The sequence below is a fragment of the Papilio xuthus genome, unplaced genomic scaffold (genome assembly GCF_000836235.2).
Source record: "Papilio xuthus unplaced genomic scaffold, Pxut_1.1 DF826938.1, whole genome shotgun sequence".
NCBI lineage: Eukaryota > Metazoa > Arthropoda > Insecta > Lepidoptera > Papilionidae > Papilio > Papilio xuthus.
In genome coordinates, this window is record NW_013531711.1 from 2,963,548 (window position 1) to 2,978,436 (window position 14,889).

General features: G+C 34.3%; 4 protein-coding genes across 5 annotated transcripts in view; 2 read left to right on the top strand and 2 right to left on the bottom strand.

Annotated features, from left to right (window-relative positions):
• Positions 1-3,012, top strand: part of Actn (alpha actinin) — a 34,124-nt gene extending 31,112 nt beyond the window's left edge. For both annotated transcript variants that reach the window (XM_013317403.1, XM_013317402.1), the window contains exons 15-20: positions 68-195; positions 296-474; positions 872-994; positions 1,084-1,190; positions 1,576-1,734; positions 2,075-3,012. In XM_013317403.1, coding sequence (XP_013172857.1) covers positions 68-195; positions 296-474; positions 872-994; positions 1,084-1,190; positions 1,576-1,734 — 696 coding nt within the window. In that variant the 3' untranslated portion in view covers positions 2,075-3,012. The remainder of the gene's footprint in view (positions 1-67; positions 196-295; positions 475-871; positions 995-1,083; positions 1,191-1,575; positions 1,735-2,074) is intronic.
• Positions 3,013-3,034: 22 nt separating this feature from the next.
• On the bottom strand, positions 3,035-4,924 carry Grx5 (Glutaredoxin 5). Its single transcript, NM_001312579.1, is given in 2 exon segments — positions 3,035-3,971; positions 4,583-4,924. Coding segments are annotated over 2 exon segments (441 nt in total). The 5' UTR covers positions 4,839-4,924; the 3' UTR covers positions 3,035-3,786.
• A 361-nt stretch (positions 4,925-5,285) lies between these two features.
• On the top strand, positions 5,286-7,013 carry PPP4R2r (Protein phosphatase 4 regulatory subunit 2-related protein). The gene has a single exon (XM_013317600.1). The coding sequence runs from the start codon at positions 5,414-5,416 to the stop codon at positions 6,887-6,889; it is 1,476 nt and encodes a 491-aa protein (XP_013173054.1). The 5' UTR covers positions 5,286-5,413; the 3' UTR covers positions 6,890-7,013.
• A 1,489-nt stretch (positions 7,014-8,502) lies between these two features.
• LOC106121750 (probable 4-coumarate--CoA ligase 1) lies at positions 8,503-14,583 on the bottom strand. The gene is made up of 9 exons (XM_013317548.1): positions 14,168-14,583; positions 13,030-13,240; positions 11,714-11,860; positions 11,199-11,399; positions 10,857-10,965; positions 10,249-10,475; positions 9,787-9,965; positions 9,334-9,489; positions 8,503-8,872 (listed from the first exon to the last, which is right to left on the bottom strand). Exons 1-9 carry the CDS (start codon positions 14,570-14,572, stop codon positions 8,588-8,590), a joined length of 1,920 nt encoding a protein of 639 aa, XP_013173002.1. The 5' UTR covers positions 14,573-14,583; the 3' UTR covers positions 8,503-8,587.
• Between the last annotated feature and the right edge of the window lie 306 nt (positions 14,584-14,889).

Sequence of the window (14,889 nt, forward strand, 5' to 3'; positions counted from 1 at the left end):
AACATGAGTAATGTGTCATTTAAATATGTGTACAAGATTATATTACACGGACTTATGTGGTGTGCAGGGTTCACTGGAGGACCAGCTGCGCCGGCTGCGTGAGTACGAGGCAGGCGTGTACGCATACAAGCCGCACATTGAGGAGCTGGAGCGCATTCACCAGGCTGTGCAGGAGGGCATGATCTTCGAGAACAGGTCAATATATTTTACTTAGCAACGAAATTATATTTAAAGGTTATTATTTTTAAACCAATATTGGTTTCATATATAATAAATTTGTTTTCCTCCTTTGTAGGTATTCTCAGTACACAATGGAGACGCTGCGCGTGGGCTGGGAACAGCTGCTGACCTCCATCAACCGCACCATCAACGAGGTGGAGAACCAGATCCTGACGCGCGACTCCAAGGGCATCACGCACGAACAGCTCAACGAGTTCCGCGCATCCTTCAACCACTTCGACAAGAACCGCACCGGTAAACTTTTAACTATTTAACCTATTATATTTTCCTTCGATTGCTTCTATAATAAGCCAGGCCTACTGACTCGTCTCAGAGTCATTTTTGCTCAATTAAGTAAACCCGTAGGATTTCACATAGTTCTACACTGATGATCTCTTTTAGTGGCCCTTAAAGCATTCTGGTTGCGATAGAAACTCTTTATTTAGCTCTTAGAAAACATTACATGAATTCTTGTAAAATTGATTTCAGTAAACTTTGAGTTTTTGAATACTAAGTGTAGATTTTTTATAAAAAATAATATTTTTTCCATATAAAAAGCTAACTTTTTCTTTATTGCTAAAAATAGAATTTGGTCCTTCGAGCCATATAGGCTTTAATGAAATTAACAATATTATTATTATTATTATTGCAGGACGGCTGGCTCCTGAGGAGCTGAAGTCGTGCCTGGTGTCTCTGGGCTACAGCATCGGCAAGGACCGGCAGGGCGAGCTCGACTTCCAGCGCATCCTCGCCGTCGTCGACCCCAACAACACAGGTAACGTAGAGATCATGGTTCTTACTAACATAGAGAAACCAGCTTGGCTTAGCTTACATCTAATATTAATAACTTGATATTATACGTAGGTTACGTATCATTCGACGCGTTCCTGGACTTCATGACGCGGGAGTCGACCGACACCGACACCGCGGAGCAGGTCATCGACAGCTTCAGGATTCTCGCCGGCGACAAGGTAACAATACCAGCCATTTCACTTGGCACGTCAAAAACAAGACTACTCCTAAGCCAAAAGTGCCAACTCAAATATAGGGTATTAGACATCGTTATTGACCACCCTTTCTTCGTTTTCTTATTTCTATTGAAATCCCTTTATTGATTGTATCTCTACTGTTTGTATTACAATACTAGCTTTTTCCCACGACTCCATCCGCAAGAAATTAAAATTAATGTAAATAGCCTATCTGTTCTTTCAGACTATGTTCTACATTTGAGCTAAATTGTATCAAGATTTATTGAGACTTTCTGGAGATATCTTTTAACAAACATCCATCCATCAATCCTAACTGCCACATTTGTAATACTAGTAATTATAATTATACATGATGTGTTGTGTGCAGCCGTACATAACTGCGGAGGAGCTGCGACGCGAGCTGCCCCCGGACCAGGCGGAGTACTGCGTGGCGCGCATGCCGGCGTACCGCGCGTCCGGCGCCCCGCCCGGCGCGCTCGACTACATGGCCTTCTCCACCGCGCTCTACGGCGAGACTGACCTCTAGGTACACACAATTACTTACAATAAGCCAATTTACATATTACTGGGAAAGATTGTTTTATCTCTATGTTTTTGTACATATTGAATTATAGTTAAGATTGTAGTAATTCGTGTTATTCTCAATATACATATAACACTCCAAAGTGGATAAGCAAGAAACCTTTATAAGTGAGTCGTTGTCCAGTCCTGATGAACATCAACCATAAGCGAGAAACTTGACTTTGGGGGATAATCCTTGAGCTCAGCCAGGTTCAACTGTATCATGTTTTATTAAGAACTCTTTTTTTAATTTTTTAATCTGCCTTCTGTTGTGAATTTGCTTAGTTTAACTTTCATTTACTTAGATCCAGGTCTTATCATCAGACGTAACCTCCACCCGGGAGTCGGAACAGCAAGGGAAGTGAGCAGAGGGTCGTCTCCTGCACCAACGTGCAATGTGGCCCCGCTCCGTAGCGACTCACAAAAATTATTTCTCTCATGTTGGCAAACATCTCATAAATTACGCCCTAATCCATTGCCAACATAGTGCAAACAATTTTTGTGATATATTAGTCTTATAAAAAAATCAGTTCTGTATCAAATACGTGCAATGTTAAAACCAAAAAATGTCATTAACTCTCTTACCAAGAAAATCTCTTGTTCTTTGTGTAATCTTTTGGCTCAAATCAGAGAATATCATATATGTCTACAACACACTATTTATATAATTAGATTTAGGTATTTTTATCTTTTATACAAAATTGTCAGGAAATGTCACAAAACATTTATTTGTAAGTTAAAACACGGTGCTAATGTTAGGCTTCACTAATGTGTCACACCAAAATAAGACTCATAACAAAATGTGAGGATGTTTTTGTTAAATATATATTATTATTTTTTTTAATTTTTAAGCATACATTATTTATACAAGTTCAAATTTTAATTACTGCCATTAGTTGGTATGAGATCATGATTGTTTCTTAAGTAGACAAAATCCAATAAATGTTGCAGGGAAGTGTCATACAAATTATTTATATCATAGAATGCCATACCTTGCCTGCATCTATTTATCACCTGAATATCAGTTTTATAAAAACATCGTTTGTGAGGGTATTTACGATTGAGTACTCTAAATAAATGATCTGCCATATTTTTGTCTTTTAATATTTTTTGACTGTGTTGTTAATCCAACCTATAATTTTATGATGAAACAGTGGATGTAGATTAAGAATAAATTATGTGCCCAAAAAGTATACTAACTCGAATGTACAGCTAATTTAATAAAGAGCTCTTAAACAATTCATTTTATTTATTTCATTTTTACAAACTTCTATACATCTAAGATAGCCAATTACCACAAAAAAAATGCACAATAATTATATCCTAAACTATAATATCTAGAACAATAATAAACCTAATCAAATTTTTTATTTGGTTCAATCCGACCATGCATTTGATAAAAGGTCTTAAGGTTACGAGGCAAAGTAAATCAAAGAATATCATTTGGCTCAAAACAAGTTACAATAATCAAATATGAAAATGAACACACTAATAATAAGTAAAATATTCACTGTTTGTTGTTTAAATAAATATTTTACATATAAATAACTAAAGTACAGACAGATAATATAAAATCCAAATCATTGAAAGTTGACAATAATGTAATATTGGTAGACAAAGATCATAATTTGAAACTTTTAATATATATTTAAAATATTACTAACATATTTATTTTTTAACATTGTAACATAACAATGAAAACACTAGAACATTTTAAAATAAAATCATCAGACTGAGTTTGAATAAAGATAAGATAAATATATTTAAACACTGGCTCCTAATAATTGCAACTTAGTTGTACTAAATTTAATAAAACTTTAAAAGAATATTAAAATTATTTGGAGCTAAGCTGTGTTTTGATTTTGTAAAGTAAAATTATATAAAAAAAAATGTTTTTGTGCTTTTGATAAAATTAATCTGTACACAAAATAAATGAAACACATAATATACTTGTAACCATTGAATGCAATAAATACTATATATGTAATTTACTCAAGAAAGATCTACCTCTCTATTCCTACTTCTTTTCTTCCTTCTTGGATTGTTCAGCAGTCAAGAGAGCACTTTGTATACCAACTTTTTTCAATTCCTCCACCAATTCACCGGACTGATGCATTTGAAGCATTATATCGCAGCCGCCAACAAACTCCCCATTAATAAACACCTGTGGTATTGTTGGCCAGTTTGAATATTCTTTAATACCTGTAATTTATAAGTTCCACATTTTATTTACAATAAAGTTCTATTACTAATATTATAAATGTGAATGTTTAGATGGATGGATGTTTTTATGAAGGTATCTCTGGAATGGCTCGACGGATCTTGATGAAATTTTGCAAAGATATAGAACATAGTCTGGAAGAACGGAAAGGACGGTCTGTGCGGACAGAGTCACGGGCGACAGCTAGTACTGATATATCTAACCCTTGTTCTTGGACATTTGTAACTTTCAAAGATATTTAGGTGAATGTATCCACAAATCATAATCATTGTTATCTAGCAGATTGATAGTACATAGAAACAGTACAGCATTTCACAAGTTTTACATACTGTTCAATTCATGCCTTAAGTAGTAGTTTCCATTTTACAAATAAATTCTAGACCACTATTTCAAATAATTAGTAAAATAGTTTAACAAATTCTAAGCGCAAAAGCCATCAGATGTCAAGTTTAAACATTAATACAATTTTTACATACTTGACTATATGAAGAAAATTATTTAAACATCACTTTAATTAAATAGTTTTATAACATAATGACATAAAGAGAAACAACTATTATATAAGTAGTTTTTTAAGACGGTATAAACTAACCTTGTCTTAGATTTTCGTCTGAGAGGACATCATGACTGACGTAAGGAACAGCATGCATCCTCATAATTTGAACAACAGCGTTGCTAAATCCACACCGCGGCGCATCAGGTACACCTTTCATAAATACTACGACCTTATTATCCTTTACTATTTTATCTATTTTCTCGTTTATATTAACATCGGCAAATGTACGACATGATGCTCGAATTGTACTATTAAATAATGGTCGGAAACCCTTTCTTATTAGTGTATTCATTTTAAAAGTCTTTGTAAGAGTCTAAATGCAATTGAATTAACTGTTTTAAAATAAAATTCAGTACTTTAATTCTACAATTTCAATCACTATTTTGCACTCTGCAAACTGAAAATATCAGATGTCATGTTAATGTCAGTGAAAAATAAAAATAATGGAAATGTCTATGACCAGTTGACTTGAGTTCTTGCCAGTCACAGAAGTTGGATATCTAGGTTCAGCGAAATGGTTATAAAATTTAAATAATTCACACCATAAAAATGGTATTCTGATCGCTGTAAAGTAAAACGAAAATAATTTAATATCCTGAAGAACCTGGAGAGATAATTAAGACTTGCTTGAAATAATTATCCTTATTTAAATTTCCAATTTGACTTTTGCACCATAAACCGGTATAATCTGTGAAATCAAATTACTTTGCAGGGATTCTTTTTCATTTTTCTTCTTCTCTTCCCTTTACTTAATTTATCTGTGGGTCTCAATCAATTTGATTTTGTCACTTCAGTATTCTTCTATAGGTTTATTTCATTTACGTACATTATTAAACATTAGTTAATTCAATTTGGCCAAATCACAAAATGGAAAATGCCGAAGAAGTCTTTCATTTATTAGAAGAATTTTCAAAACGTAAGCCAAAAACCATACCTCAAGAGCTAAACGATTACTTGGCGTATGTAGCACGTACCGGTGATCCTGTGTATCAATGGTCACTTGTGAAATGTTTATTCAAGGAGAAACTATTAAATGTTATAACTGATTTCTATGAGACAACTCCAGGTATTGAGATACCGCCGTATCCTAATGTGGATCCATTCAATTACGATATTATGAAAAATAGTTTATTGGAGAGGCTCGACAGTTTTACTTCAGCGCCGTTTACAATTCAACGAATTTGCGAGCTGCTAGCATTTCCTCGTAAGCAGTATAATCGCGTAGATAAATTTATGCGAGCAATTGAGAAAAATATCTTAGTTGTAAGCACACGAGAGCCCGGCATACAACGTCACATCGAGCAAGAGAATGGTGAACCAATGGAACCTATTGTCAACGGCTCCGACAACAATTCAGAATATAATGTAGATGTTGAAATGGAAGATGTATCATGGAAAGAAAATTCAGAGCAAAACAACACTGACCCCCAACCAAGTTCTTCAGATACACATATCTCTGTTGATAACAATGAAGAGAAAGTTCATCCAAAGCTGGAAATTGAAATGGATACCCAAGAAAAATTAAGCCATGTACAAGAACCTGCTGAGACAGAGAACTCATTACTAAGTAACACACCTCCTCCGCAAGAACTAGAAAATAAATCCAGTGAAACTGTCATTTCAGAATCAATATCAGATACTGCAGAACAGCCAAATGAAGAATTGAACAAGGATTCAAATCTTCCATTATCAGCAGTCAAAGAGGATGACAAAATGAAAACAGATGAAGTAGCAAGTGTATTGATTGTACCAGAAATTAAAATAGATGATGCTGAAATGACAGAGCAAAAACTTAAAGCTCAATATGATGAAACAGTTGAAGTTGCTAAAGAAGAAAGCAAAAATGAAAAAGAGATTGAAGATACTAAACCTTGTGTAGATCCTCCGCAAGCAATTAATGAAGACAGTTGTTCAAGTTCAAATAGTAAAGAAGATGTTAGTGAACCAAAAATTATTTCTGAAGTGTCAACATCGAGCGAAGAGAGTTCCTCGTCAAGTGATAACACTGATGGCAATAGTAACTCACCAAGAACTGATCCTGAATCTCATACAGATGTTCAAGTTAGTCCAATCATATTAGAAAGTGTTAAAGAAGTTGCTAAAGAGGATGAAGAGAAGATCGATGAAACACCATTACCTAGTCCTCCAGTAGAAAATCCAACAAAACCGTCGATTCAAACAGATAATTATTCAATCAGTGATGTTAACTCGGAGATACAACAAATACCTACCGAGGCATTTACCAAGTCAGATGATATCAAAGAAAGTGATACTGTCGAAGAGAAGACTGAAAATAAACCAGAAGAAACTGAATCACAAGAAAAAACAGAAGAAACACAATGATTCATGTGATACAAAAGTGTTATTGTCAATAACTGTGGCTTATTTTGAACAAGTTTTTTATCAAATGTGGCTCACTTAACATAAGTTTAAAGACTTGAATAAAGTATTAAATGTAGCGAAACAATGTTATTTCTGTAATTATTGTCACATAATGCAAGGTATCATTGAAGAAAGTTATATTAAGGAATTCTATGATACTAATGTGTTTAATTTACTGAAGATTCATGTATTATCTGGCTACCTAATCGGTTATTTTGCATAGAGTGGAGTTTGTTTTGTGCATAAAGACAATGTTTCTCTAAGTGGAACACTGCAAAGTGCCCTGACTATACAGGCAGATCCATAATTTCAGTGAATGTTTTGTACCTTGCATATTATATCTGAAGCTAACACACTCAATGCCATGAAACACAAGTTCTCTTTAGTAAATCACATCTCCTAATTTTACATTACATTCTCTAACTTGTAATGTAGAGTAAGGCATTATTAATTTAAGGAAAAAGAGCAGGTTGTTTGTTCATAAAATGACATATTTCTTTCGGGTTTGTTATTTAAGAACATAGTCAATTTTACATATTTGTAATCAAACCTAGGATTTGAATTTAAAAGCTAAGCTAGACAATAATGCTTAGTATAAAGCCAATTGTATTGATTAGTTTAATTACATTATTGATTGTATATGTGATGCCAAGGTTAATATAATTAGACGGCTAATAGTCTCAGTAATAACTTATGTCACTGGATTTAAAAATGTGCTAATGCTAAGGGGCTTAGGCTAAAATCCGTACATAGCTTTGCTCAAAAGGTACACAAATTGACGGACTGAGGTAACAGTTGACCTCTGGGTTTGATTTTAGTTTTCTTTGTATGATTTTACTGAGTATCATACGCGCCGCCCACATCGAGACAAAGCAAATCCGTTTATTACATGCATGCAGTTCGTCCGGCGCAAGTCAATGGATAGGCACCTTAAGAGTGAAATATAAGTATTAGATTATTTTGGCATTTGAAATTCGGATTATTGTGTTATGAATTACTATTATTTGATATTCTTTTTATGTAGGTTAAATATATTACAAAAACTCTCTCGTAAATACAAGGTTCTAATGATTTCCTTTATGTATGTTTTAAATGAATTTCATTTATTTAATAAGTAATTGAGAGACAGAAATCATAGACAAAGCCAGTCTTTTGAAAGAAAAAGTAAAATATATAATTTTATTTATTTACATGTCTATAAGTGGCTTTTCTAATGTACATATATCTAGTTGTAGCGATGAATACAATAAGCATCTGTTTCCACTGTTGTAATACCAGAACAAGATATTGTTATTGCTAATATTTTTATACAGGTGTTAAGGCAAAAAATAATAACATCAAACCAATATTTGTGAAAGCACTCCGATCTCTAGAGGACAAAACACTTTTTAATTTAAAAACTTATAACTAGCTAAGTACTTATTACTGGTAATCTAAGATAATTTGTAATAGAAAATATAGATATTGTTTGATTAGGAAATAATTTTATACAATTTAATATTTAAGAAAACTAAGTTTATATATAAATAAATGATTTCAAAATCTACAAAATTAGTCTTACAATTATTTATACACATAACCTATTTACAAAAATAACTATCAAATTAATTCTATCAACATATTTACTGAATCACTATTATACAAAAAAAGTCTGATTACCTACTTCTTTGAGCCGAGAACTTTAAGTTCATTTCTCAATATTTTACCCGCTGCATTTCTTGGTATTGACTGTAGAAATGTAACACCGCCTTCAAGTCGTTTATATTTAGTTAACTTTTGAGCTACAACGTCGTAGATTTGTTTCTCTGTGAGTTTATGGTTCACTTTAAGAACAACGAAAGCTTTGGGCAGTTCTCCGGCGAGTGCGTCAGGTATACCAACCACTGCTACGTCTGCAACTTCAGGTTGCTCCATTATCACGCTCTCTATTTCTGTTGGGGATACCTGTCAATAATATTATTCATTATTTCTTGCTAATTTTTAATTTAGACCTTGTTTCCACTAATGTGGATGCCTATTTTTGTCGCGGTCGCGACATTGCTTGTAATCAGGCTAATATTATAAATGTGAAATTTTAAATGAATGGTTTGTTATTACATATCTCCAAAACTGCTAAAAGGAAATCGTCGAGTTTTAGTATAAACGTAACATAAAACATAGTCTGGGAAAACACATGCACTAACTAATTCGCTTTTTTTTAATTCCGCGCGGATAAAATCCAGTGCAAAAGGTAGGTTTTTACCTAGCTTTTGCACTATAATAATGTGATTGCCACGTCGGGCAGGAAAGTCTAGGATCTGATGTGCCAATTCCAATAACGAGTTTATTTGCTTGTGAAAATAGTCGCACGGATCGTTGTATCTTTAGTGGAAAAGGATTTTAAGGTTAATTAAACTTGATGATACCTGGTTGCCTTTAACTTTGATGAGTTCCTTGGTGCGGTCGACGATGTAGAAGTAGTGATCCTCGTCGTAGTAAGCCACGTCTCCGGTGTGCAGCCAGCCCTCGCTATCCACCGTCTCCCGCGTCGCCGCCTCGTTGTTCCAGTACCCTTTCATTACCTAGGAATTGTTCATATTTGTATTATACTTTAGAGAGGTATAAATCTTAAAATAAGTACATATTTTGAATTTAAAAAAAAAACTTAGGAAAAAGTCACCCATGGGCGTCGCCAGGACACTTGGCCCCCCTCTACCCCCCTAGAGAATCATACATACAAAATCTTCTTCGGATAAGACCGCATTAGTTTAAAAAATCGAGAAATTTGGAGGTTTTTAGAATCATAATTTTTTAAACCAAAATGATCTAGGAAAAAACCGGATTTGAACGAATACATTGTAATTAAAATTACAATTTACCTGAGGTCCTTTAAGATAGAGTTCCCCAGAGTTGTGGGTGTGCAAGTTCTCCCCGGTGGTGAGGGAGACGATGCGCGCCTGCGTGCTGGGGACGAGCTGCCCCACAGAGCCCACTTTGTTGTATGGGTACTTGTATGGCGTCATCAACGTCACAGGAGAACTCTCTGTCATCCCGTAACCTGAGCATAGACAATAATATCGATGTAATAAGTGATAATATTACAGATAATAAACATTAAATATTACTAAACTAAATTTTTTCACTAAATAAAAAAGTGACATGAAAGTGACACATCCGCAGACACGCCGCGTTTTTTCCAGAACGGCTGGACCGATTTTGACGAATCTTTCACTGGAAGGAAGATATCCGGGAATATTGTAGGCTTGTTATTTTTTTTATACTGCGCTGACTAAGTCGCGGCCGACCGGGTATATTGAGTAAAAAAATGCACTTTCTTATACCTTGTAGCAATTTAATTTCGTCTTTAGTCTTTTCACACTTGAGCAGGAATTTCTCTAGCATACTGTCGGTGGTGGGGGCCGCGCCCACCATGATGGTCTGCACAGACTGCAGGTGCTCCTTCTTCACCAGGGGATGTGTGGCGAGGAAGGTCAGCAGAGACGGCACCACGAACAGTGTGGTCGGCTGCTGTTCTACTAGACATTTGATGTAGTCTTCTGGTGTGAATCTGAAATGACCAAAATATGTATTAGACGAATAATACTAGCTTGACCCTCGGCTCCGTCTGTTATGTTTTTAACTAAATTTTTCACTCGATTCAATCGAAAGCGCGGTATTAAAATTAAAAGCTTAATTAGTAGGCTATGCTTTCTCCAGATTATATTCTACATCTATGCCAAATTGCCATCGAGATCCATACGGCTCGTTTTGGAGATACCTTGTAACAAACATTCATCCATCCATCCATACATTCGCAACTTTATAAAGTTAGTAAAATACTATCCGAGATGTATTTGAATACAAAAAAAATGCAATGCATGCAAATGGAAATACAATGTGTATTTGTATATAAATGTTTTATTTATTATTATTTATTAATTGAACATACCTAGGTATAGAAACGATGTGGTAACCTAAACTTAGGTTGTAGTTGAGTACTGCATTGAACCCGTAGATATGGAAGAAGGGAGGAACCGTCAGGATTACGTCGCCGTGCCCTGGAACAGTGAAAACCTTAACCGTCAAATTCCACGGCCGAAATAACTGTTCGACAATGAGAACCTACCGTATAGTTAAGTTAACAATAGTCCAAACGACGAGTATCACTTTCTGGCCACATGACATCTTAATTTTTAATTGGTCTGTATGTTTTTTTGCAATAAAAAAAACGACCTAATATCTAATCTAAAAGCGAAATACAAAAAAATATAGTATGAAGTAGATTTCTAACCTTTTTCTCCTTCATACTTCATGATTTTTGGACACCGGGCCTGCTTCAAATTGGACACGAGATTGGTATGTGTCAGCATCACTCCTTTGGGCATGCCTGTCGTGCCACTGGAGTATGGGATCAGGCAGACATCGTCACAGTTCAACTGTGGCAGGTCAGCCGTGTGGTCCGCCATTAGAAGTGAACGGAAACCAAATATACCTGAAAATTTTATTACAGATTTATTGTAATAAAACACTGACATCCATAAATGGACTGGTGATAGGATGTAGTATTTTGTGCGCATTTGATCGACATTTTGAAGCAACTGCTCATGTTTTGCCCTGGACCTTCGGCACGCCCAATACTAGGAAATAACTTAATTATTTTTTATAAAGTTCACCTTTTTTACTATAGCATAATTAATAAAAACTATCAAAAGACAAACACAAAAAGATAGACTGAAAAATGCCATTATGTTAAAGTTCTTAAAATAATAGGTATGACTCTAAGAATAAAATATATGTTTAATTCACCTTTAACTTTATCATCTTCACCTCCCACCCAAATAGTTCCCTTGTAGTCTTTAAGGGACTTGCTGACCTCCAGTGCGACTGGCATAAACATTTCTATAGTCCCAATGGCTTTGACACCACAATCCGTAAACTGTCTCCGAACTTCCTCTGTTAATAAAAATAACCTTCAATAGTTGAATAGGCATTCACTAAGGTAGCACGTATGATCTTTCGGCCATCCATTTAATAAATAAGCTACATATTTTACTCGTTTAATACATCTTACTAATATTATAAATGCGAATATTTAGATGGATGTTTGTTAGAAGATATCTCTAGAACGGCTGCATGTATCTCGCTGAATTTTGACACAGATGTAGAACATAATCTGGAAGAATACATAGGCTACTAAGTTTCTTTTTAATTCTGTATCCGTTCGGAGTCTCAAGGGACAGCTAGATATCTAATAATCAAACGAGTAACCAGCCAATAATTTATCCTGAGGTTCCGAGACTAAAATCCCAGTCTAAAATATATTTTTATCTCTTTTTTGTCAAAGATAATAACTGGGATAACGATACAGAAATTTAGGTCTCAGAAACCAACGGAAAGACTAATAGGTTATTGCATTCAGTAATTCATACTGAAACCTATTAGAGACAGCTGCAACAATTAACAAGATGGAGGCTAAAGTACGCTGGTAAATTACGCCATACTACAATTAAAATCGTTAAGAGTTCATTCATGGTCACAAATTACATGTTTTTTTTGATAAGTGAAGTTATTGGAACCAAGATTTCTATTTATGTATTGAATATTGTGACTTTACTATTGAAACTCTTGTCATACGATTTTTTATCTAAAGAAATAAACATAATATGTCTAAATATAATATGCACCAAATGAATAATAATAAAACACAATACAATCAAAAAAATCTTAGGATCCCTTCAGACAAATCGGGGCGGAGATCGTAGCATGTTTTATATCGAAAATAACATTGATCTTTATATCAAAACAATGTTTAAAAGTATTTTACACTGCCATCGGGTGTAGCCCGCGAATCCGTCCGCGCGGTGTAAAAAAACATAATTAGTAGTCTATGTTTTCTTCAAGACTATGTTCTATATGTACCTATACCAAATTTCATCGAGATCCATTCAGCCATTCTGGAGATACCTTAAAACAAACATCCATCCATCCAAAAATACCAAATAAGTAGGATTAGTCAGATGAAGAGCAAGCGTAAAAAGTAAAATTAAACTTTATTTCAATCCTTTAAAGTTCAATTATACTTGCGATTATCTGCGTTGAAAACGGAGTGTATACGTACTTACCAGCGGTATACAACGGGTTAGCAAAAGTAACGACTAATCCTGCCCGGATAGCGCCGTGTATAAGCGCAGCAAATTCCGGGATATTAGGTAGTATTAACCCGATACGATCTCCGGGAGAAAGGCGCATGTGTCCCAGCAGAGCCATTGCACATTTCTCCACCATCATCCTCAGCATTCCGTATGGGTAGGAACGACCAGATACACCGCATGTCTGAATTATTCAACAAATAACGTTAGTGGGTTTTTATTGGCAGAAAAGTCTAACGTAATAAGGTCTAATTCTCTAAAAAAACCTTAGACAGTAAACAATTTCTTTGAACAGACGCAGATTGAAAGCAATCTTTTTATTATTTTATTAGCAAACTTCAGATCAGAATTAATAAAAAATTGCTGCTAAAAAGTACAGTTTTAGATTTTTTTCCAACTAAGCCGGTCGATTTTATAAATTCAATAGGTCGAATAGGAAAAAAACTGTTCGATCGATAGACCGAAACCCACATCTACGCTCCATATCATATTTTTAAGGAGCCATGAACAAACCCGATCATAATTACTAAAGTACTAAATTAAAATAAAGAATATGTTTATCTATCTAATATTATTTCCATATAAAATTATTGTTTACATAGTAAAATGACTTGGCAAGTGACTCCATGCAACCTTAACCTTCGGACAGTGACTATTTATATTAACATCTCAGTTTGTGTCCGCGTTCAGGCAAATATAGATTGCCGCGAACTTTGTACCGCACGATTTTTTTATTATCAACGTTCAAAGTTACGAATCAAAGGTTATTTTATCTGTTCTTGTGTTCTAAAAACTTTTCGGTAATAATGTAATCTAGAATTTTTATTTTATAATCAGCGTAAGTAACAGTCAGTTGGTTTACTGATTTTTTTAAATCCGATTTTTTTTTGGTTATGAAAAATAATTTAGTTTAGAGTTTAGTTTTTTAGGCAAGATAAATCTAATTATTTTTTTTGCGATATCGACATCAAATCTATTGCAGCGTATTTATATTTGTCTTATTAAATAATAATTAAAAAGTAAAATTAAATACAATTACCAAAAAAAAATATGAATATCGCCAAAAATAAAAATAAAAAAAAGTTACAAATAACGAAAAAAATTAACTTACCACAGATGGCTTGTCGTCCCATAACTCGTAATCACTAAACACATATTCAGTTAAAGTTTCATTCCCAACTTTAATTTCACCCCAAGGCGAATTCAAAATTTTGTTATCAAAATCGGGTGCAGTCTGCGTTCCGAATGGGCGGGAAAAAGTGCGGGAATTTGCAATCGACCGCCATGTTTTTTGTTTTCTGCAGCTTTTATATGGGGCGATTTTAAAAAACTGTTTGGCAAAAGAATCAAAGATTTTACTTAGGGACATGTTAAAAGAACGTATCAGTAGAAGAACGGCGCGCAAATAACAAACAAGCGGCTTGCGGTGGGTTTTGGCGCGCTCCACATACACCGTCATAGGGCAAGGTGCGCTTGGTAATTCATAAAGATAACAATCTTTTTCATACAGAATCATAAAAAATCTAGTCGGAGCTATGTCCGTATCATTATTATATTTTACTAAAGTATAATATAATTTATAATTAAAAATTAATAAAAAAGGATATTTAAAACGGACTGAAAATTAGTCAAGTTTGGTTGATAAATTGTTCATAGACACAAATTTTTAGAAAAAAAAATTTGAAATGACTGAACACACATCAAACTAGACTTGAAGATTTAAAATTTTTATTAATTAATTATAACAATAACCTCCTTCTTTTTGAAGTCGGCTAAAAAGAGAGATAAGTGTAAGGATCGCGAACACAAATCAGATCTTTGCTCACATCTCTG

Excerpts from the sequence above, each read along its gene's own strand:
- PPP4R2r (XM_013317600.1), top strand. The coding sequence starts at position 5,414 with ATGGAAAATGCCGAAGAAGTCTTTCATTTATTAGAAGAATTTTCAAAA.
- LOC106121750 (XM_013317548.1), bottom strand. The coding sequence starts at position 14,572 with ATGATTCTGTATGAAAAAGATTGTTATCTTTATGAATTACCAAGCGCA. Across the intron at positions 11,400-11,713 it reads TGAAGATGATAAAGTTAAAG|GTATATTTGGTTTCCGTTCA; the intron begins GTGAATTAAACA and ends TAAAATTTTCAG. Across the intron at positions 9,490-9,786 it reads TCTATCTTAAAGGACCTCAG|GTAATGAAAGGGTACTGGAA; the intron begins GTAAATTGTAAT and ends AACAATTCCTAG.